At 32.8% G+C, this 25,886-nt stretch overlaps 1 protein-coding gene and 1 long non-coding RNA gene across 2 annotated transcripts in view; one reads left to right on the forward strand and one right to left on the reverse strand.

Moving 5' to 3' along the window:
• Positions 1 to 25,886, forward strand: part of LOC127710082 (uncharacterized) — a 467,780-nt gene that overhangs the window by 384,089 nt on the left and 57,805 nt on the right. The window contains exons 64-70 of the mRNA XM_052215826.1: positions 2,778 to 2,939; positions 4,418 to 4,582; positions 4,774 to 4,935; positions 6,563 to 6,730; positions 15,313 to 15,468; positions 20,626 to 20,787; positions 23,240 to 23,543. Of these exons, the coding sequence (XP_052071786.1) occupies positions 2,778 to 2,939; positions 4,418 to 4,582; positions 4,774 to 4,935; positions 6,563 to 6,730; positions 15,313 to 15,468; positions 20,626 to 20,787; positions 23,240 to 23,543 (1,279 nt within the window). The remainder of the gene's footprint in view (positions 1 to 2,777; positions 2,940 to 4,417; positions 4,583 to 4,773; positions 4,936 to 6,562; positions 6,731 to 15,312; positions 15,469 to 20,625; positions 20,788 to 23,239; positions 23,544 to 25,886) is intronic.
• Positions 7,586 to 12,011, reverse strand: LOC127710107 (uncharacterized). The gene is made up of 2 exons (XR_007985943.1): positions 11,654 to 12,011; positions 7,586 to 9,429 (listed from the first exon to the last, which is right to left on the reverse strand). It is a non-coding gene; the product is annotated as an uncharacterized LOC127710107 (long non-coding RNA).

A 25,886-nucleotide genomic window follows, 5' to 3' on the forward strand; every position in this document is an offset into this window, starting at 1 on the left:
TGACACTTAATGGGATCAAAAGACATTTACTAGGTTTCGAATTGTCCCAACCAATCAACACAAGTTAGCTATGATAGAGCTGGGAACAGTATATATGTTCCTGGATAGAGTCAGCAATATCTTCCAATCAGATAGTAAGAAGCATTCAGCCCGCAGACTGTCCATCATTCAACTCTTAATAACGTCTCCTCGGAGACGTTAATAAGAAGAAGATGTATGATTACCATTGATGGGACTGTGACAGAATATAAGTTCCCCCATAATATTTGTTCCAAAGAACTTTTAGCATATAACAAAAGTTCCATTGGGAACTTTCCTTATATAATATTTTAAGAAAATTTCCTTCACAAAGGATAAAATATTACATTAGGAAAGTTCCCAATGGAACTTTTGTTATATATATGCTAAAAGTTCTTTGGAATAAATATTATGGACAATGTTTTATATCATAAAAGTTCCAGGAATATTTAATTGTTATATTATAAAAGTTCCAGGAGAATTTGTTATATTATAAAAAGTTCTAGGAATATTTGTTATATTATAAAAGTTTCAGGCATATTGGAATATTGGCTATATTATAAATGTTTCAGGAATAGTTATCATGGTTATTAGATAATTAAAAGTTCTAGAAATATTTATTATATGATCAAAGTTCTAGGAATATATACATGTACTACAATATCCAAAATTATTTCTAGCTACAAATGTATGGAAGTAAATTTCCAATAATAAAGTACAGGCATTTTCATCTGAAATTTGTGGCTAACTTAACGCTTGACTAAAGTATAAGGTAAACTTTCTTCATTGGTACAGACTAAGGGACCATTTAGTTAAGTAAGTCACAGAGGAGCATGCAGTAATAAAATATTAAAAATATATATTCTTATTTCTTATGCAGCAAAAATACTGCAATCTGATTGGTTAATTACCCCGGTTTAAATAACACCCCTCCCTTGTTCACCCCGGGATAAATAAAATTTTGCCAAAAAATAAAAAAATTGCCAAAATAAAGGCAAAAAATAAAATGTCAAAAAACAAAAAAAAATGAAAAAATAAATTTCAGGACAAAAATTTGTAAAAAGTTAAAAAAAAAAAAATTTATATTTTGAATATATGGGCCGCATGCCGCTCCAAAATTAGTTTATCCTTGACATTTTTTTTTTCTCTTAGACATTTTTCTCGTGCATAATCAAACGCACGTGTGATAAATCGATTTGTAAATAAAAGGTCAAAAATCGGGATGCCAACATGAAGTTGTGTCAGACCATTGCCGAGGACACGTAGTTATTAAACACACAGTTATTTGAAAAGCATTACGTTTTACCTGTTCTAGGAGACAAAAATAAAAAATCTTTCGTTAGATGACCACGATCACATCAGTACTTGTTAGAACCATTGTCATCCCCGATCATTGTTTCAACAGACAGTCCGAGATTACTCTGTCGTCCAACAGCTGTTTGCCAGACAAGATGGGGGGCTGTTGTCCGACGGCCCCAGCTTGTCTGGCAAAACAGCCATTGGACGTCAAAGTAATCTCGGACTACAACAGACATATTTGTCTAGAGCTATCTGTCTTGGAAGAAATTAATATCAAATTCACATGAATTTTTGAAAAATGACAGATTTATCTTATTTTGATGAAAACTCCATATCCCCTTGTTAGTCTATTGACATGCAATCAGAACTCTTTTGTAAGGGAAAATTTAAGAGCTCCAACATTCGAGATCAAAGTGGTGGTATTGGGATTTGCATGCTAATAATAATTAGGGATGTGTTATTGATGCAACCACTTCCATTTTGAAATACATTGCAGGTTTCAGTGGCAAAAGGAAAAAAGTATTTTGCTAAGTCAGAATAATGCATGTGAATGTGGTTAAATGTATTTTAAGGGAATGTTTTAAGACATTGAGATCTTCATACATAGCAATATAACTATCTTACTCAGGATGTTGTTGTAATATTCACCTCACTCATTATGTTGATCCTATTATGGATAAATAGTTTCAACTGGATGTCAAGCAGCCAATAAACAATCATAACCATATAATGAAAACAACTATATCAAAAGATATTTAATATTTTGCAAGGGCATTTTTTGGAATACATACACATATTTTAATTGTATTCAACACATTTCATTTACCTAACTAACATAATTCCTCTTGCTAAACTGCATCTGATATGCTTCCTTAATATAGACACATGTATGAATTTAAATGAAAATTCACACAGTCAAAGCTTATTTAAATTATACTAAACCAAAGCGAACCAAAAAGTTGGATATGGTACAGACTGTACTACAGGCACAAATACATCAAATTATATGCGCAAGAGCATGTTTATCCTCCTTTTTCTATGAAGTAACCCAGTTTTAACATGTACATAAAGTTCTTAATCGCACAATTTAAAAAAAAAAAATTTACCGCTCGCTCCACTTGTAGAGCACCCGCCTCAACAAAACTAATTTTCAAGAAATAAATACAATCAAAAATATTTCGCTCGCTCGCCCCATATTTTTTGGAGCTTTTGTCCAAAGAACTAAAAATCAAATTGATGTGGCCTAATGTCAGTCTTTTTGAAACCAAATGATTGTCATGACTTGTTTCATTATTCCTTTAGATATTGAGCAGTTTTTTGGTGTACAAGTGATGAATAACAGATGGAGATTTCCAACATGGAATTCGGTAGAAGAAGGGGACATTTTTAATATATTCGCACATATAATTTTATTTTTCCTCATGAAATTTTTTTTAAACACAAATGTTTATGCTTTTCAGTGTTTTGTGATAGAGGTTTATATATGGACATGGGAAACTGTGTTCCTTGTGAAGTTGGGAAATATAAAGATGAACGTGGAAATGGTAATACTTGTCAGTCTTGTGATGCTGGATGGACAACTGCAGGACCTGGATCTGATAATAAACAGGATTGTAATGTTTGTAAGTATTAGTTTAAATATGATTACAGGACTGATACACAGTCTAAATATGCTAGCAGGAGGGATACACAGTCTAAATATAATAGGACTGATACAGTCTAAATATGATAGCTGGAGCCCAGGGATACACAGTTAAATATAATAGCAGGACGGATACAGTCTTAATATGATAGCTGGAGGCCAGAGATACACAGTCTAAATATAATAGCAGTTAGGGAATTTTTCCCAAAAAAGTAACAATCCCTCAGTTGAGTAATAGATTACTTTTAAGTGCAAAAATGTGGATTTTTTAGCCAATTCATTTTACTTGAAATGGTACAAGATTATCATGTTTATGTTTTGCAAAAGAACTATATTAATTTTTTATTGGAGGAAAGGAGAATTTTTCATCTGACCTTGAGAAAAAAACAACATTTTTTTGATAAGTTATATTCACTTCCAGATACAAAAATGTAACCTCAGAATGCAGGATTTTACGTCTAATTTTCCAAAATCTTTTTTGGGGGGAGGGGGGTGGATGCCCCCAAACCCTCCTAGCATGTTCGGCTCACTTAGTGATCCTCACCAGTGACACAAATTATTTTAGGTCTAGTACACATAACTTCGGACTAGATTTTTTTTTATTCCACTAGCCCTATGGGCAAGTGCTTTGGCACAGACTGTATATATGTCACATTATCGGTGTTCCCACTGTCTACATCACTCTGTTTAGCTATGGCAACAAGGCTGGTGGCTGACAACAATTTCCATGTAATTATTTATGAACCGATCAACCAATGCTTTTCAAATTTTAATATGATGTTATTGATGAAGAAATGGATATTGACTATTTTCACTTATGCCCTTCAGGAATTATGGTCCTTGATACATTTGAAAATGGTATTAATGTCTGGACAGACACAGTGTCAAGTCAAACATTAAGTGCTCGAAAATTATAACGCATCAACTTTATTGGTACTAGATGCCTTCTTAATAATGTTACCTTCAAAGTACAGAAACCCTGGGCTTACAGTCATAAAACTTTACTCAGTACTCTAACAGAACTCAAGAGTATAAATTTGTGCTTGAAACACCAAATTCTGTGTTTTGATTGGTCCAGATTCTGAGTCTGAGTTCGATAATCATACTCAAAAGTTTTATGACCGCATGGTCTGTTTTGCTGTCAACTAGACAGCTCATTTCTTCTTGTTTTTTGTTTGTTAAGCTGCCATCAACTGCTTGAGATGTAAGTGTGCATTTTGTTTATAAATTGAAGAACTTTGTTTTGTTTCATTGATTGAAGAAAAATTGAATGTTCTCACAGTATACTTGATTTCATGGCTTTTACAAATTCTACATACAAGTTTGTATTATTGAACACCCCTGATTTTATAGTTACCTAGGTATTCTTAGTGAAATCATCATGAATAGGTATCCAACAAATGGTAATTAATTTATTGTAATACCTGAGGGAAAATAACTTATTATAATCTATTACAGTGTATTGTGAACCAGGAAAGTTTGAAAACACCACATCTAATCAGTGTGAATCATGTCCAATAAAGACCTACAAATCAGATGTTGGTAATACCAATTGTATTGATTGTGATGCTGACAAAACAACAAGTAGTAATGGAACAAGCAGTGCAGATGGATGTTCTATAAGTGAGTGGTATATATTTTGTACAATCTACTTGTAATCCTTTACATATTTGTGTATACACACATTTAAATTAACAAAATGTAGTCCAGGTTAATGAGATTATGTCCAACAGTTAGTTTTATTTGGTCATATACTATTGACCAGTCAGAATGCCTGAATAATGAAATAAATTATTTCACAATTTTTTTTCCAGAATACTGTAATCCTGGATATAAAAGAACTACAAATACTAACAACTGTGAGAAATGTATGGTTGGGGAATACCAGCCAGAGTATGGAAAGACCACATGTTTGTCATGTGATACAGGGTACACTACAGCTTCAACTGGAACAGTAAATGAAATTGATTGTTACCGTAAGTTCATCAGTAGCACTTGCCAGATTTTTATGAAACTTATATCATAGGTTTATATCATCAATGTCTTTGACACTTTTGAAAATAAGTGACGATCAAATATTTTTTACGAGTTATGCCCTTGGAAATATTAATTATAACAGAAATCGCATTGCATCTGCTCTGAAGCCTTCATTTATCTTAGATATTTATAATAAGTTTTTAAGAACAAAAAAAAAAGTTTTTTTTTTTTAGTTATTGCCCTTGTACCTTGTATAGATAAAATATGTGCAACGTGGGGGACATTGGAACTCTGTTCTTTTATTAATAAGGCAAAAGTTGATTATAATTTAACAAAATCGTTGAGTCTACCAAATTACTTCTGTGATTACTTCTAATGGTTACATGCAGATATTTTAAAAGTTGACAAAGTTAAATATCTTGTGCCAAATTTTAATATAGCTAAGCAATGGAAATATAAATTTGAATACATACTAACTCTGTGGTGATTTCTTCTCAATAAGTAAAGACTAGTGCTTTCAGATTTGCATACCTTCTTAGTAATTTTCCACTTATGACAGGAAGTTGACCAAAAACTATGCCTGAAATAGCCATTTTAGTTGAAATACTAAATTATGACATCATAGTGACATCACACGATGACCTTTCTGCACTAAAGACTCAAGTTTATATTAATAAAAAAAACGAAGGATATGTGGTATCCATTCATGACACAAAATCAGTACACACACAGAAAAAAATACACAAAAAAGCAAAGGAACGGAACTTTTATTGCTGTTCTTGTTCTCAAAGTCACAGTGAGGCCTTCAACACAGTGAAAAAAACAAAAAAATTTCTCACCTCTCTGTAAGTTTTAGACAGCCCCTAGCACCGGCTTGAGCGGAATTCTTTGCAAAAATAATTTGGATAGACTTTGTATTAAAGATGTAACACCACAAAATCGGGCCAAGTAAAAAAAAAACATACTGGAAAGTAGTACATATTAAAAACAAAGTAGTTCCTAAGAATATGTGTAAATTTAAAACTATGTAGAATATATTTTAGTAATTAAGGTATCAGATGAAAGGGGAAACTGGTGATCCTTGTAGAACACATATTGACCTGTTCATCTACCATTAAATAAAGAAAATTTTAAAAGGCTTGAAGAAGTTAGCTATTTTTGCAATTTCAGTGGCCAAATAATGGCTCTTATCATACTTCCATCTTTGTCATTTTTATTTTGGTGAAATTATGCATAAGGGATAGATGGTTTCTGTGGCTTACTTCTGCAGATTACACGCTAGAACATTTGTACTATGTAGAGATTTTTACATATATGAAAGCTTAGTTTATTATCAGGATTTTGATTTTCATTAAATAAGAATTGTGCCCCTTTTCAAATCAAACCATCGTTTTTTCTTGAACTTTGAACAGAATCAAAAATCCATCTCGGGTTTCTTCTCATATAAAACATGTATCTACATATTCTCTTGTTTTTAAAACCAAACAACCAATCAGGTTCATGTATTGCATTACTTTTTTAAGGACAGCAACTCGTTGAATAGTTCACCTTCATGATGAGAATGTTTTTAGGTGATTGAGAATTTGTAACTCTTCACTAATAAAGTTATTTGTGGTTATCTTCTAGAAATTTGTCCTATTGGGTTTGAGTTTTATTCAAACAAGAAAGTGTGTGGTGGATGTCTTCTTGGATTTTACAAGAATACAAGTGGTAATGCTGAACCTTGTCAGAAGTGTCCAGTAAATAAAACAACAGAGCATGCAAATTCCACAACAATAATTGATTGTAATATTGGTAAGATTTTATAGTTAATTTGTTACTCTTGTGCATGTTCTACAGTCTACTTTAGAATATGTAGTTTTGGCAAAACTAAATCAGCAAAGCTTTGTTACCATAAGCATTTTCCCCCTTTTTATGCCAGCAAGGGTTTGGTTTGAAACAGAAATATGCAAACTGAACACTTGTTTTTGTCAATTAACATAGTTTATTCCATGATTGAATTGCCTAAAAGTTTGTGCCTCTAACTTTGAAATTACTACTCTATCATACAGTAACAAACACTAATTTTTTATTACATTTTAATTCATTCTGACTGTGACACTCTTACTTCTTAAAACTATGAAAAGTAAAAGTTTAGATATGATTTATGTGACCATTTTATTGCTAGATACCTCAACAAGACTGAGATATTATGAATTTTCTTTTAAAGATGTACACCTCTGAGGAGCCAAACATTTCTAGAATTAAACTTTTTTTCTTAACCTGATTTTTGGGTTTATATGACTAAAGTATAATTGGTGAAGAAAAAATCATATGGTGGTACACTTTATACATAATTCTCCAGATTAGAAAACACCCTACTTAAACAGAACTCTGTTAGAGTTTGTATGTTTGGTACTATGATGGACTTAGTCTTGTATGAAGATTTGTCTCATTGGCACTCATACCAAATCTTTTTATATCTATTAGCTTAATCATTGAATAAAAAACAACCAAAATATATCATCAATAAGATTAATTCCGTTTACGACTAAGGGCACCAGTATGTATGAGGGTGTGTGTACTGTCGCTTGTGGTCCTGAATAATCTTGGCAAACCAAACATATACCAAAACTACAATTACTAACTGTATATAACAAAGATAAGATATAAAACTAAACTATTTATTAAAACAAAAAACTAAAACTCACTAAGGACTAAAACATTTTCATATAATATAAAAAACATAGTTAATAGTAAAACATTTACATATTAATACCTTGATGTAACATTTGGCTTTCTAGGGGGCTACTCATTACAGTTTCTGACGAATAACATACACAAAATATATATTACTTATGCCTGTGGTAGATCCGAGCAGACAAAACATACAAAAAATATATATTACTTATGCCTGTGGTAGATCCGAGCAGACAAAACATACAAAAAATATATATTACTTATGCCTGTGGTAGATCCGAGCAGACAAAACATACAAAAAATATATATTACTTATGCCTGTGGTAGATCCGAGCAGACAAAACTAATTTCGAGAACCTGTGGTAGATCCGAGCAGGTGAATGTGAATAAAAATAGATTCTGCGGTAGATCCCAGCAGGTTAATGTGAATAAAAATAGATCCTGCGGTAGATGCCAGCAGGTTACCTAATGCGAATAACAATAGATCCTGCGGTAGATGCCAGCAGGTGTACAAATGTACTTAATAATTTTAAATATGTATAAATGAATTGGGGGAAAATAATTTCCCTGAAATTATGTTGGCCAAAATGAGCGAAATTAATGAGTGAAAGCCCCCAAGAAAAGATACATCATATATGATAAAAAACAATGAATAATAGTACCTTTAAAAAAAAATACAAATTATATATATATTTAACCTCACATTTATGTACAAACAATATGAAATGATGTATAAAATCTACTAAGAGAAATGTTCACTTAAAAACACATTTTATCTTGAGCTGCATGTATAGTTTTAGGGTTGGTTCAAATATAACGCATGTAACAATCAGATGACCATCTACCTAAAGTTTGAATAATGTGGTCTTCAATTCCTGCAGCAGCTGCAGATGTAGCTGCTCCTATTCTAAATGAATGCCCACAAAATTTATCATCTTTATACCCAAGTCTAAAAAGTAAATCTCGCAGCAAAGAAATAAAGCGATCCCTTGATAAGGGAGTATGGTCATAATCATCGTTAACAAACAAAGGCGACTGAGGCTTAGCTCCTGAATCAGTTCTGAATTTGATATATTTTCTCAAGGTAGCTACAGGGTGAAAAACATTGTTTTCAAAGATAGTAATATTTACACCTTGCCTGAATGGATCACACTTAGAAGAATGTAAATGGAAAACTAAATTTTTTAGTGACACATCTAAAGAAATATCTTGAATTGAAACAATGGTATCCTTAGAAAAGTCTTTACTACGACAAGTAAATTCTCCACATCGGAGGAATCCAAAAAAAGCTAAATTAAATGCGCTTTGTAGCATTTAATCAACCAATGGAGAAAATACCCCAGATCTTAACAAATTACATAGTTCTTTTAAAATCGAAGAAGTAATAGGCATTCGTTTAGGACGTATATTACACTGAGACTTTTTTAAACCTCTTAGAATGCACTGCAAACGAACAGTATTTGCTAGCGGGTCTGAATGACCCTGTTTTAAAAAATAGTGTCTTATACCTGCTAAATACAATTTAACAGTTGAATGTGCTAGTTTTAACGAATTTTTACAATAGGCAACAAAAAAAATCAAACAATTTTCATCTATATATGGCAATGCATTTAAAAAACAGTCTTTTCCATTCATAACCATAAAGTTTTGAAAACATTTAACACCAGTCATATATGCCTGCTTTGTACTCTGACAAAGGCAGGCTTCCCATAATTCATCAACTTGTTGAATCAACTCATCATTAACTGGGATGGCTTCAGGCAAGGTGTTGGTTCTCGATCTGCCAGTGGTTGTAGTAAGCGAAACTTCCTCATCTGATAACGAGAAATAGAGTCTGCTACAGTGTTTTTGACACCAGCAATATGTTGTGCATGAATGACGAAGTTATATAGAGCAGAAAGATAAGTTAGCTTCCTCATAAGTTTCATTATACTCTGGATTTTTGATCTTCCTTTGGAGATAATCTCTACGGTACTTAAATTGTCACAGTAAAATAATATACGTTTTCTACTCCAGTTGTGACCCCATAGAGCACAGGCCATCACTATAGGGTACAGTTCAAAGAAAGCCATAGACGTTTGTTCATTTAAAAGTTCTGGTGTAAATTCGCCATGAAACCAACTTCCCTGATAGAATCCCCCGAACGATTTAGGTGTAGCATCTGTGTAAAGTTGGATATCTGCAGCTTTAATAATGTTGTCATTAATGAAAAAGGATATTCCATTCCAGTTTTTAAGAAATTGAGACCATATTGCCAAATCAGATCTGCAATTCTTAATATGTACATGGTGTGACAATTTTTTAACAGTAGTTGAAAGCTTAATCAAGTGAGACACAAATGATCTGCCTGGTAAAATAACTCTACTTGCAAAATTTAAGTGGCCTAGCAGACTTAAAAGTTCCCTTTTAGTACATGTATTGCGTTTAGAAAAAGATTCAATTGTTTCTTGAATTCTTGCAATTTTCTCTTTAGGCAAACGTGCCTCCATCTTTATAGTATCAAGAAAAATGCCCAAATATTCTAAAATGACACAAGGACCTTCAGTTTTCTTTGTTGACAAAGGAATACCCAAAGATGAAAACTTTTTTAACACATTGCTCATAGTAAAATGAGCATTATCTGCTCTTGGTACAATAATTAAAAAATCACCTAACAAATGTAAAATATTTACAATACCATAGTTATTTCTAGCTATCCAGCAAACTGCCCTGGATAGTGTATCAAAAATTTTGGGACTTGATCTACACCCAAACACTAATCTCTTAAAAAAATAAAACTTTTTGTTCCACTGTATACCATGATAAGGCCATAATTCTGATTTAAGTGGGATAATTTTGAACGCATCGCAAATATCTGTTTTTAGAAGCCAACTTTTTCTACCTAACTGCTTAATAATATGAGTAGCATCATCAATAGAAACATACTGCAAAGAAAATTCTTCCTTATCTATCAGTTCATTTAGACTTGGATTGTCCTCATCCTCATGTGGTGCTGAAAGATCAACAATTAAGCGCTTTTTCTTACTATATTTATGTTCTGCTAAACCAATGGGGTTTATGCGATAGTTGCTAAAAGGTATATCATTAAAAGGTCCAATGAGGTATCCTTTCGACACTTCAGTTTCAAGTAATTCTGACACGCATATAGGATTTGTAGATGCTGACTTCAAATTTTTACAAATAATAGACTTTGATGGGAGAGTCTTTAACCCAGTGTGAAAACCATATCTTAACCCATTTATCAAATAATTTTTAAAAGCTGAGTCAGGATGTCTATATAACTCTTTTTCCAAAACATCTATATTTACAGGTGTAGAGACAGACATGTCATAATTTTGAGGTGTATCTAGTTTCTCCTCTGTGTGTGGGGCCCGTTCTTTTGAGGCCCCTGGAACTCGTTTTTTGTCTGCTGGCAGTTGATTTTTGAATGATCTCCTTTACAAGCCAAACACACATGGGCATTTCTACAGCGTGGCAGTATACATCCCCTGTATCCATTGAAATTGTTACAAATTTCTCTTCCAGAATGAAAAACCCTTTCCCTACCATATGTATCCTGGGAATCATCAATTTTATTTCTGGATGACCTTTGCGTGAGAGAACAAAATCCAGATGTGTGAAAGTTACTGCCGCAAACATTACAGGTGTTAGGCCTTATATTTGTGAATATATTACAGAATAATGTATTGTTCCTTATGGACCAATCAACTGCCATGTTATTGTAGCGTAAATGTGCAGCTGAATCGAGGGAAAAACACTTATGGTATTCATAAAACCCATTGCCAGGGTATCGAGTAGCCATGTCTACAATGTCTCTCTCATACGTGTCGAGCTCACTCCTACGGTGGGGGAACGTGGAACACATAATGTTCTTGTAGATACCAAACGCTTGGATAAACTCCCCAATAGACAAAGATCTGTTTAGTCGTGGGTCAGGTTTTGTGTGGTAACTGGAAGTTTCATTCTTTTCTTCCCCGTCTGTTGTACCCATTCACACATAATACGGGATAAGAAGAGAGGATAGGTTGATGTCCATACCTGTTATAATGCTTCTCCTTACTTGTGGTGTCACTGTTTCCACAAACGGCAAAGACTTGGCTGAATAGCCTCTTGGTGTTTGAACATAGCGATTGTTCCTAAGAGCTTGTTCTTCGCTACCCGCTGCAGCCGTTGGCAATGCGTTAGTTCTCAGAGCGGAGTAGGCTGTCTCCAGGTTGAAATTAAGACCATTGGCATTGTTTACTTCTTCACTTCTTTGACTTCCGGATGAAGCGAAAGTAGGAATCTACGTGTTTCCGGTTCTCGTTGTTGTTGTCTCATCACGTGCTTCCACTGTTCTCTGGGTAATTAGAGTGTTGACTTGGCCAGTTAGTGTTGTCACATTTTGTTGCAAGGACTGCACTGTTGTAGACAGCCTTGAAACAATTTTTATTAAAGTTCTATTGTTTGTCTCCACAGATGCATCTTGGGATGCCGCACTTCCTAATAAGGCGTCGTGCACGTGGTCGTTGATGGTGGTGTCTGTGGCAGTGGAATTCTGGGATCGCGCACTTCCCAATATGGTGTCAGCGTGGCCCTCGGCGTTTCTCCCCGCATCGGAAATAACGTTTTCTCCAGAATCTCGTAAAAGCCTGACCAATGCCATCCTCCTCGAATTTTGAGGAATTCTAATCCCTCTTGCGTTAAGTTCTTGTCTTAATCTGATTAAAGTCCAGTTTTCAGGCATTTCCGGATCGTAATGCACGTGTGTCCTTGTCCCTGATCGACGAATTGGTCCCATGATGACGAATAACAGAGGTTTAAAATTAAAGCAGAATACAAATATAATCCAATTTAGAATCGTCCTAATGATAAATTGAAAGTTACAAACTCTGGAGAAAAACGATGCACTATCAAGACTATGAAGCACAAACTTAAAAAAGTACCTTTGTGGCTGATCCTGAATTGTTTAAAAACGTAAATCCGAATTACTGGAAACGAAACACTTATACTTAGTGAACGAATGTTAGTTTAAAATAACATACGAATTCTGTATTTATATAACTCCAAATAGCAAATAGAATAGAATATTCAAATTAAATCTCAGAGAAACAAAATATGGCTGCTGAAACTGCAACAAGCTTTATAAAATGACCACCTATCCCTTCAATATCTATAATGTGATTGGTCAAATCCTTATCTTATCTCTGTAGACAAAAATAACTTATCAAAGGTCTTGCTAATATTAAACAAATGATGGGACAGGGTAAAAGATGATGAGGACAGAACAAAAATGTATAAACTCCAATTTAATACATTAAATTCCCATTATTTTTTTGCTACGGCCCTTTGAAAGTACCCAATTTTGATGATTTTCCCATTTTTCATCAATTTTTATCCATTTTTGGGCTATTATCGTGAAAAAAATCACAGTTCTACATTTAAACTTTTTTTCATACTTTCAATAAAGATCAAGTGGACCAATCTGAATAAATTTAACTTAAAAATATTATAGGTAGGTGTTAATATAAGAAAGTTTTATCATATTTTTATGCTTTTTCGTGTCAAATTTACCATGCTGACAATTTTGTAAATTTGTGATTTTTCTCTATTTTAAGAACAAAATACACATATTATTTCAACTTCTTTGTTATAAATGATTGAAAAAATACATATCTAAGAAATTTGAAAAGAAAAAAGTGATATGGGATGTACATGTTTCTGGTAAAATCATTTCTTGTAATCCTCACCCATTTTCTCAATATTTTGGCTAATGAGACTGACTTGATTGGTAATAAAATTTGAAAAAATTATTACTCAATAATAGTAACTACACAGTTTTTTCACAGAGTTAAGTTTGATTATAACATTTTTTAAATTCATTGATATTTTCCACTTGTATCACATGTTTTGGAAAAAATTCCAGAACGAGATTTCAACGAGACTGAAACGTCAGAAGAATACATCCTTAAAAAAGACCAAATACTATCTACTTTGTAGAATATCTGTATCATAATGTCATCACCAAAAAGAGCAAGCTGACTGTGTTTATAAAAAATCAACAATTTCCCTCTTCAGATTTGTTATCTTCTGCTTCATTATCTTACTGAATAATATGACAGTTATTTATGCCTTACCTAGGGGCATATTGTTTTTCGGTCTGTGCGTCCTTTCGTTCGTTCGTCCGTCTGTCCCGCTTCAGGTTAGAGTTTTAGGGTCAAGGTAGTTTTTGATGAAGTTGAAGTCCAATCAACTTATCAAAGGTCTTGCTAATATTAAACAAATGATGGGACAGGGTAAAAGATGATGACAGAACAAAAATGTATAAACTCCAATTTAATACATTTTGAATATTATCTTATGATCATAAACAAGCTTCTGTCAAAGTTTGGTAGAAATCCAGGATTGAAACTTGGTACACATGTTCCCTATGATATGATCTTTCTAATTTTAATGTCAAATTGGAGTTTTGACCCCAATTTCACGGTTCACTAAACATAGAAAATGATAGTGCGAGTGGGGCATCCGTGTACTATGGACACATTCTTGTTTTAGATTGTTCTAATGCTATTTTGTTAGGATTTTGTTTTTGCATAAACTATTCACCAAAGCACTTGTAACTGAACTTAAGTTAATTTTGATCAATATGTGGTGTGCTGTTTATCTGCTCAACTTTTTTCTAGCTTAATATATTGTATTTAATTTTTGTACACATACTAATGATTTCCACACTGTCTTGTTTTTATTTTTTACGAATTATTTAGAGTAAGACATTGGATTTAATGAGTGAGAAAAAAATCCATGTATGTTACATGTCTATTCAAGTACTATAGTGCCCAAGCTAGAATATTTTCTAAGCACAATTTTCACACACTTATGTGTACTATGGTGGCCTTCGGCTGTTTTCTGCTCTTTGGTTGGGTTGTTTTCTCTTTGACATATTCCCCATTTCCATTCTCAATTTTATGCATTTTTAGCTCACCTGACCCAAAATAGAATATAGGTGTTTACTATAGAAATCTATGGGAAAAATGTAAAAAAAACAATTTCAAATGGTCACAACTTGAAAACTAATTTAAATAATGATAAGGGGTTTTCAGTAACTTTTGTAAGACTACAATGGGATGACTTGATTTTTTTTTCCAGGGGGGGATGCACTTTTTTTCAGGGGGTGGGGGGTTCCTAATAATTCCTCCTTGATATGTTTCATTTTCAGAATTATTCAGTGTTACTTTTTCTAAAAACCATTATTATATCTTTTCTTTCAGCATACTTATATTGGGTGAATGCCCCCCAGACCAGGCAGGTTAGTCGGGGTCAAGACCCTTGCCCAATACTTTTTTTGAAGGGTGTTAAAAAAAACATTTTAAGGCATTTTCAGAGTTATACAGTTCCTGGGTGAAATAAATTTTGGAGCGGAGGAAAGGAAATTTTGCATTTTTTGTTAATTATCTTGAATATTATTAGGGTATCTATAATGATTTTAACCATATTTTACATGATTTACAAAACCACATGGCAACATTGAGTGTTTACCAGAAGACTTCACTCATAAAAGCTGGTACCTGAAGTTTCTGCAAGGGCTTTATTTTGTCTTCTTCCTGAATTGTCATTTAGATATTCAAAATTGACCAAGCAAAATATTTTCAACTTATCTGATTATCAAAATACTGTAAATTTCCATAGAGTATGATGAATAGTTCCTGGTTTTTTTGTAGATGATTGCCATGCAGGTTACAGAAGGGGGTCTCCAGGCTGTATTGTGTGTGAGAAGGGAACATACCAAAATGAATCATCACAAATGACTTGTGACAACTGTCCAAGTGGTTACACAACAGAGACTACTAGATCTACTAAACAGGAAGAGTGCATAAGTATGCTCAATTTAAATACCTAATTTTGATACCATATTGCATAAGATATATAAAGTTGTTACCCTGCATGACAAGACTATACAAATTTTGTCGATCTCCTGAAATGTCATTTAGATATAAGATTTGAAAAAAGCTAAATATTTTCATCTTGACTGATACAGTAGACTCCGGCAAATCCTATACTCAAAATGCCAGCACAAAATATCCCATTACCTGATATATTCAATTAGACGATAAATGTATATTCATTGAATATTCTGCAATAATAAGTTGGCCTAAGGCCAAGTAAATTTAATTAGTAGATTTTCATCCAAATTTTTGAAAAAAATGGGGTGGGTGGGAGGATTTTATTTTTTATTTTTTATTAGATATGAAACGCTCTTGTGACTTGTTCTTCATATATGCAAGTGTAATAATAAGGTTCTATCATGTATATACATGTATAACGAATCAAACATACAAAGAAATGCAAAAACCAAAATTTGAAACAGGATGTTATTAATGAAACGAAATTATCGACAGTTACCGGTAACGAAAATGAACAAAATCCGGAAATCGTAAATTTTTCAAAATAAAAAAAATTGGGGCGGAACGATTTCAGAGGGGCGGGCGGGGATGAAAATCTATCAATTAATTTTAATTGGCCTAATCCTGAGATGATACTAGCCCTGACCACTGCTATATCATGTATATGTATAAACAGGTTGGAGTGATTTTGTTCAGCTACATCACCGCGATGTGAATGTGTAAAAATGATCAGCTGGTTATGTAATGATCATATTTGTTTTCAGTTTTTAAATCCTTTGTTTATTAAAATAAATCAAATGTCCTGAAATATTTATGTTAATAAATATCTACCATCCATAATTTGTGTCTTTATTTGTTTTATAAACGAAGTAATATCTATATTTACATTTGTGTATGGTGAAATCACAGGTAAGCTAATTATAGGCTATAAATAATAGATACAATGCAACAGGAGGGACGGGTGTCTATGCATAACCGTTCCCCTTGTGCATAAATGGGTATCGTGACAAAATCAAACACCAACAGACTTCAACCTCAACCAGTGTAAGTGTAATTATTTTAATCCTCTCTAATAATTTTGTTCACAGTTCTCCCCACATTGGCCACCAAAAATGTAACAGGAGGGTCGGGTGTCTATGCATCACCGTTCCCCTCATGTATACTTAGGTACCATGAATTGTCAACAAAATCAAAACACCAACAGACCTCAACCAGTGTAATTGTAATTATTTTAATCCTTTAACCAAAATACGATAAGACAATGGTTGCCTTCACTGAATTTCGATAACAGATATATACCACAATGTTTTGTACTAGCAATTCAGGTTTCAAATTCGATCCTCTGGGAGACTGGTTTATTTCAGAAAACTCAAGATTCATTTAAATTCAGATACATTATATTCTATAAATCAACAAGTGTAAACAGATCCAAATCAATAATATATATCAAAAAGTCAAAAGAAAAACTATAAAAAGTTTTCAATAAAGGTAACCCAACTTCAATGTATCAGTATTTTGTAAACAAAAATAGAGCACTGAACAGAACAAAATATTATTTAAACTTATTTATTTCTTTATATTAAATTTAAACGAATAGGGAATGTAGCTGTCTAAATATTAGTGTTGAAATATTGGAATACCGTCTTAACGGAAAAGTCGAGTGCACCGCTATCAAGTTGTCGAAAATGACTTATCTTTTTATATATCCGCAAAAAATTTTGGGTTCATATATTGCTATCATGTCGTCGTCGTTGTCCGAAGACATTTGGTTTCCGGACAATAACTTTATTATAAGTGAATGGATCTCTATGAAATTTAATCACAAGGTTCAATAGTACAAAAGGAAGGTTGGGATTGATTTTGGGGGTTATGGACCCAACTGTTTAGGAATTAGGGGTCACAGAGGGGCCAAAAAAGGTATTTTTGTAGTTTCCGGACAATAACTTGTGTATAAGTGTATGGATCTCTCTGAAATTGTACCACAATGTTCCATACCACAAAGGGAAGGTTGGGATTGACTTTGGGTGTTATGGCCCAAACTGTTCAGGAATTAGGGGCAAAAAAAGAGTGGAAAAACGAGGTTTTTCTGGTTAATGGACAATTACTTGAGTTAATTAGTCTATGGATCCGTATGAAATTGAAACACAAGGTTCCATACCACAAAGGGAAGGTTGGGTTTGACTCTGGGTTTTATGGCTCAAACCGTTCAGGAATAAGGGGCAAAAGGGGGGAGGAACAAGGTTTTTCTGGTTTCCAGACAAATACTTAAGTATTAGTCAATGGATCTCCATGAAATTGTACCACAAGGTTCCATACCACACACAGAAGGTTGTGGTCGATTTTGTGGGTTGTGGCTTTAATCCTTAAAATCCTTAAGAAACTAGAGGCCAAATAGGGGCCAAAAACAAGACTTTTTGAATACTGGCTTAGCTGGTTCTAACATAAATCATTTCTGATCTATATAAAGAAACAACAAATACTGATATGGCAGGAGATACACACCAAACAGGGTGTGTAAATTATTATATTTAGTTTGTAAACAGATTTACTAAGTATTGCGCAACAGCAAATTATTGCACAACAGCAAGAAATCTTCAATTGAAAGTAAATACAAATCTTTTAACCAATTTCAATGAGGATTAATTTAAAGTCTTGAATTGTTTGAGGTTTTTACCATGTATTACTATATTGGATATTTGGATTTTTTAAATAGGTCAACATTAAGGTCCAAAGGGTGCAAAATTAGACTTTGTTTGATTTCATCAAAAACTGAATTCTTGTGGTTCTATGATATGCTGAATCTAACTGTGCATTCAGAGTTTTAATTTTGGGCCCTGTTTTCAAATTAGTCCATATTAAGGTCCAAAGGGTCGAAAATTAAACTTTGTTTGAATTCATGGGTTTTTTTTTTACATGCTGAATCTAACCATGGAATTAGATTTTGGATATTGGACCATTTAGTAGATTAAATGTCCCATTTCAAATTTTTAAGTTATCTGACCACATTTATTCTGTGTCAGAAATCTATAATGTGTCAAATATTTAATAACTATCCAAATTCAGAGCTGTATCAAGCTTGAATATTGTGTCCATACTTGCCCCAATTGTTCAGAGTTCGACCTCTGTAGTCGTATCCAGCTGCTCTAGGTAGAGCGCATTTTTATAGACTTACATCATAAAAGTTATTTAATTTGATAGTAAAATTAGAAGACCACACTGCGGTGAATTCAAAAGCGACTGTCTGAAGTTTTCCAAAATAAAATCCTACATTTTAATTTAAGTCATTTTCTAGGCTCAATTTAGACTACTTGTATGATGGACAAAATTTAATCAACAGTTCTAAAGGTTGACAAAAACTCTGCTCTATAATAAGGAGAGGAGAGAGAAGTAGACCTTATTAATTTGATCATGAGAAACACAGAATTTGATTGGCTGATCACGATTGTCTTCCCTTGGGAACAGGTCAAAATCGGGAACATTCATATTTTTCGTGTAGATTTTCACAAAATCGTGTTTTAGAGGTTTTTTCACGATCACGATCGTGCAATCGTGACAAAGGGTCAAAATCGTGTAGTACACGCCTAAATCGTGAAAGTTGACAGGTAAGTTAGTGTTATGAGTAATGCAAGTTATTTCCTTTACCACTATTATAATGTCATAAGACCATAGTTGTTCACAATGTAGCTAGGAACAACAATTACATTCGCCTGATGTAGGCCACGAAGCATGAAACTGTGAGCGAACATAATGTTATTTTTGTTGTGATTTTTAATGTATTACTTAACATTCTTTTGGGATTTTGTTCTTTTTATTTATATATATATATATACGACACAATTGAACTTGCAAGTCTTGAAATCCTGGAAAATATACATTATACATGTTATAAACAAACCTGAAAGGCTTGCAAATTCTATGAAAACACAAATTTTAAAAAAAATACATCAATATTTCTTTGACAAAGATCATGATTTGTCAAATTAAGGTGGCTGGAAGGTCTTAATTAAAATCCATAGAATTTTTTTTATAATTTGTCAAAATGAAGTTTTTATCATGCTTTTTTCAAAAATATGATAAAAAGTATGGGTCACTGGATTTTTTTTCATGCTACAGGTTATGCAAAATTGTCAGATTTTGTATAGATTATGCATGGAAAATCCAATTTTGTGTGATAAAAAGAAAACTACACTGGGATGCATAAAATTTTAAGATAAAATTAGAAAAATAGCTCTTATAACATGCTTTCAGATATGAAAAAGAAAAAATGGGGTCAACGGACTTATTTTCTTGCTAAATATTAAAATAGGTAAATTCACAACACTTTCTATTATAAAATAACTTTATCTGAGTTATCTCCCTTTCTATCAGAGTTATCTCCCCTTATTTGGCAAAGTTGAAGTAAATATGATAAAACACATAATTTTCTATATTAACATTTAAAGTCTTACACATGAATTACATACTACTCTCAAAATTTGCACATTTCATGAAAGATCTAGACCAATTGTTATCTGCTACTTCAAAATCCAAGATGGAGGAAGACACCCCAGCCACCTTAAACTACTAGAAATATTATCTGATTGTCTGAAAGCATTTTCATTAGATTTATTCTGAAAGGGACAAAAAGCTGTAATTTATAAGAAACCAGTTATTATAGACAAAGGTCATTTTAAGCTTCAGATGGACATTTAAACAGCAGGTGTCATATCTTCTTGCCATTGGGTATTTTTCATCATTTCTCTAGGATTTTATCATTAGCTTTCATATAGTACAAAGCAAGTTATCATTCCAATGTGTGTGGGTATTGGTAGATTGTAAACATTAGTAATTGACCAAAAAAGTAGAAACATTAGAAAATAAAATATTATTAAACTCGGCCTGCAGGCAAATTGCAGGTTATAATTTGTATTGCTTAAAAAATATAACTTAAAGTAAAATATTGAAACAATAGCTTTCTTTTTGCTACTGGTAAGTTAAAAATTAACAGCAATTTTAAGAACTTTTTGTATTACTAGCCACTTATGATATTCAAATATTAGTCAAATAAACCACTGTCAAGTAATTGGGACAGATATATTTACCAGTACTTAAAAGATTGAAAACTAACTTTTATAATTTTTTTTTATATAGAGAATTGTATTGATGGTCAGGAGTATGATTTTGCCATTAAAGGATGTAAAGCTTGTCTTCAAGGTTTTGTCACAAACCGCCCTACAACAGAAAAATGTATACAATGTCCAAGTGGTCAGACAACTGCCTATGGTGGTGCTCCTACTTGTATTCAAAATACAGGTAAGTTTTACTTTACCTTGTTAATAAACAGACCTCTGGCGCTGAAAAAACCAACAATACAAAGTGTAGAAAGAATACAGAATATTTATTACTAATAATACAATAAGTATATGTACAAAAATATGTATGTGTGGATATTTGATAAGCCGCAGATAAAATGTTTTACCAGTTCCAGGGAGACAAACAACCTGATAGCCAAAGGATTGACAAGAGCATATCGAGGACCCTATGATAACATAAGTCTCAAAATATCCCTCCTACGTGCAAGAGTGAACTGGACGGAGAACCCCCCTCTGTTTACACAAACCTCTGTAAAACAACAGTCTTTCCGATTTTTTATATGCAAACAACCTGAATTACGTGTACTGCAGAGATGACACCTCCCTTCTGATACCAGAAGTGGAGGGGATTCCTCTCGATGACAAGAGTTAGCCTTGGGAAATTATTTAATACCCTCCACTGTTGAGCCGGTAGGGTAGAGATATGTACCAGAGGGGGACAGTTCTAAGTGTGTTTATTGTCTCCCTGAACAGCCCCCTAAAGGATCTGCGACTTCCCAGTTTTTTGTTTAACCAAAATATGAGCTTAAATTTAAAGTCATAGATTCATAAAGTATTTAGTCTTATTAAAACAAAGAGAAAATTAAAAGTCAATCATAAACTGCTAATGTTTTATCAACGACGACAAAATTAAAAGTCGGTCATAAACTGCTAATGTTTTATCAGCATTAAAGGAATAAAACTGTCTTTTCATCATTTAATCGACACTTCTTTCTCCAAATCTTCTCAGTAAACAAAGTCCATTGATTCATCAACATCTTTCACACAGCGTGAAGCTGAAAAATACAACAAACTGGCACAGCAGTATTGTTCAAATAAATGCATTTGCTACAATCAAATATAAGTAGTAATTGAAATATTTACAATAAATCTATTGGGAGGCGTGGGTGGGATTTTTTGTATAACAAAATGTTTGTATGAAGCTAAACAGATGCTGTGTGAGAAAGTTTTAACTTTAACGTGCTTTACACTCTTGAGAATAAAATGCACGTGATAATAATTATTCTAAACAAAAAAAGAGGTGTTCCTAAATGTAAGCCAATGTAAGTAGACACTTTTGATTTATGATACAAACACATTATAATCCAAACAAAAACAACACAAATCAGTGGCCTCATTAAGGGCATACGATACAGTTTAGATCCCGTAATGAAATTTTGATGAAAAACATATAGGCTATTTTTTACCTGATTAAATCAAATATGTAATAAAAAATATATCAAAGTGAATTTCCCACACTTTTTTTCAAATATATAAAGAATAGGCTTTAAATGGTCCTATTTGTTGACATTATGGCCTTTTTGACAGTTATTTGTTTTTGTTGTTGACTGGATTCAAATACAAATGCAGTAAAATCAAAACAAGGAGTTTTGATATCTCTGGATTTTTCTTGAACACACAAATTTAAAGCAAAACCCAACAGAAGGTACTTCTAGAACAATCTTTAAGTGTTTGTATTGTAGTCTGTATGAAATCAGCAGTTAAGAATGTTGAAATATCTTGTAAATGGTTGATATCCCTACCCTTAAACCATATATATTCATGTTCATCATGTCAAAATGATTTGAATGTTATGCAGGGTTAGTCCCCAGGGGTCATCCCCACACCCTGTCATTTGTATATTTTCAAATATCTTGTACTGTGGATTCATTATTATTTGTTGGATACCAATTTTTGTGGATATCTTGGTTACCCTGAATTCCAATAGTCAACGAAAAATATTCTATAAGAATTTATGCAGACTTTTGCAAAACCACGAAATCAAATATTCACGAAAATGTAAATTTTCCTCAATTCATGAAAATTGGTACCCACATGTGTAAATGATATCTAATTTGAGGAAGAATGATTTTTTTATGGAGAAATTTAGAAATTGTAACTTTATTAAAAAGAAGAAACCTATTTTTATATGACTGCAAAATTTTTGTGTTTGTATTATGTTATGGTGATGTCGGCGTCCGAAGACATTTTAGTTAGCAGACAATAACTTGAGTATAAGTGAAGGGATCTCTGTGAATTTTTAGCACAAGGTTCCATACCACAATAGGAAGGTTGGAATTGATTTTAGGGGGTAATATTGTAGCTGTTTAGTAATTAGGGGCCAAAAACAAGCAATGTTCATGTTTCAGGACAATAAACCAAATAAAAAAAAAATTGAGCTGTGCCCTTTTCTAACCTAAAAAAGTGCCCTGCCCTCCACTGCACCCTGCCCCTTTTAATTTTAGCTGGAGCACTGTTTAAGTAGCGAAAAGGGATACTTAGAGCGTTGTCAGTACAATAACTTGAAAACACATGCATTGACGAAATCATTTCAAATGTTGTTTCCTGTGACTAAAAGAAGGTCAAGTTCAAATTTATGAATTTATAAATCTATACCTTGATTTTTGTTTCAGTGACTACTTCAGCTCCACCACTGCTGACTTCTATTGAGATGGTATTTGTATTTCGTGCAACTTTTGACTGTACCCATTCTGCTTCCAAACAAAACTACAGGACACTTGTCCAGACAGCAATTGTAATACAACTTAAAGTACTTGCACAGACTTATCCACTGCTGTGTAGTTCTGACTGTGCAAATGTCAATCTCTTGACTGTAAGTGCTGCAACCTGTGTTCTGTATACGAATCCATCTGGTAGGAGAAGAAGAGCTGTAGCAGATAATCAGTTATCTTTTAGTGTTCAGTTACCTGATGTCCCGTAAGTTACAAATACTTTTAATTTGCAATTTGAAGTAAGCTTTGCTGTACCTGTAGAAAACTTCTTTCAAATGGAATAGCACATCCTAAATTTTATGTTGTTTACCGAGTCTGGAAATTAAGATATGATCCTGGTAAACTTATCAATCCTTTAAATAAACTTATTCTAAAAGGTTCAATTCAATGCTGTAATTAGATCTTTGAAAATTGTTTTATTGGTATGAATATTGATTTTGTTATCAGTAAATTAAAACCATACTAAATATTATTGTTATGCACTTTCACAGTACTACAGTCTGTCGATACCTTATTTTGGCATTGCACAAGGTCATGTTTTTCTCTGACTGTTAATGACCTCTTTTCACTAAATCCATTGGATATTGGATGTGTACTGATTGATATCTTAGTCTTAGATACATGATTTTTTTTAATTAGTTGTTATTGGCTTTGAACTAGCTGTCAGTAATTGCGAGTACTCTCAGATATGTACTTTGTGTCTTTTTTGTTGTTGGGGATGTATAAATACCCTGCCACTTCCAGTCTGTGTTTTTGTTAGATGTTTTTTCTGCTTTATATTGATCTGATGAGTTGGGCCCTATGCAATTGATTTTTAAAGCAATTGTTTTCATGCTATGGCGTATAGCCATCTTTGTGACCCAGATCAAGCCAAAGTTTTTCTAAATTCTAAAACTCCTATGTATGTTTTCTAATGAAATACATTAATTGGAATAGTTGAAAAACATTGGGGTTTGAGATGTTTCAACATATGTTATTGTAGATATATTAAGGGGACAACCGTTTGACTATCAAAGAACATAGAAGTCAGAGTGAAAAAAAATGCCTTTTTATACCTGCGATTTCGTTCTTGAGATGTTTCAACAAAATATTGAATCATGTCAGTTGTTGATTTAATATTGAAAATTTGACTGAATTATCTCTAATACAGTTTTATGTTGTTTAATCAGTGATTCTTTTTGAAAGAGGTCAAGTTGCTCTTGTTCATTCATACAATTATTGTTCATTCATAAAATTATCGTCCATTCATAAAATTATCGTAAAATCACTACGCACATCGCTATAGTAATGTAATCTTATCTCGCATTATTTGTTTTAAATTAAAAGTAGCACAGTTTACGCGTTCTGAGTACTCTACCATGTTTTTAATACTTCCTTGAAATTACTGGCCCTGTTATTTATTAAGGGATTCCTTAATTGCTGTTGATACTGATAAACTCCACTCTGTAAACAAATGATATAATGACAGTGTCAAATGTCATAATGACCCTAATTCTCTATGTTTACATATCTAAAAATAGACAATTATAACTGACCAAAATGTTGTTTGCGCAAATAATTTTGCGGAACAAAACCTGTGTTAAAACACATAATAATAAGTTCGTTTTCCTATTTTGTTATAATTCTGTAAGATTTATCTCTCCTTAACCAGTTATTTGGTTATGCGTATTGCGGATTGCAGTCCGTACTTGAATTATATATTAGTTTGACTGTTGATTGTTCTCTTGATTTATTGTAACGATTACATGCACATGTGTTTGAAAATAGAAGTTTATTATGAGGTATGATTGCAAATGAAACAACTATGCACCGAAGTTCAAATAAAGTGGATGTAAGCAATTGTTGTTGGTTAATGTCTGTCATACTTGTTTTTTTGCAAATTGTTTTGTTATGTATTAGGTCGTTAGTTTTCCCAATTTGAATTGTTTCATATTGTAAGTTCACCTGGCCCAAAGGGCCAAGTGAGCTTTTCTCATCACTTGGCATCCGTCGTCCGTTAACTTTTACAAAAATCTTCTCCTCTGAAACTACTGGGCCAAATTTAACCAAACTTGGCCACAATCATCATTGGGGTATCTAGTTTAAGAAAATGTGTCTGGTGACCCGGCCAACCAACCAAGATGGCCACCATGGCTAAAAAAAAAACATAGAGGTAAAATGTAGATTTTGGCTTGTATCTCTGAAACCAATGCATTTAGAGTAAATCTGACACAGGGTAAAACTGATTATCAGGTCAAGATCTATCTGCCCTGAAATTTTCAGACAAATCTGACAACCCGTTGTTGGGTTGCTGCCCCTGAATTGGTAATTTTAAGGAAATTTTGCAGTTTTTAGTTATCTTTTTTTTTTCTTTTCTTTTTTTTTTTTTTTTTATTTATCATATTTTATTGAAATCTGTACATTTGTTAGTGGAAAACATCAAGTACCGATACCTTATCCCGGCCTCGTTAACATTAGTAAATAACATATTTATACAGCTGTTAGTTTTTGTTAGTACTATACATACAATTTTCCATAATTAAAAAAATTATGTACCATGTCAGTAATA

The sequence above is a fragment of the Mytilus californianus genome, unplaced genomic scaffold (assembly GCF_021869535.1).
Source record: "Mytilus californianus isolate M0D057914Y unplaced genomic scaffold, xbMytCali1.0.p SCAF_7, whole genome shotgun sequence".
NCBI lineage: Eukaryota > Metazoa > Mollusca > Bivalvia > Mytilida > Mytilidae > Mytilus > Mytilus californianus.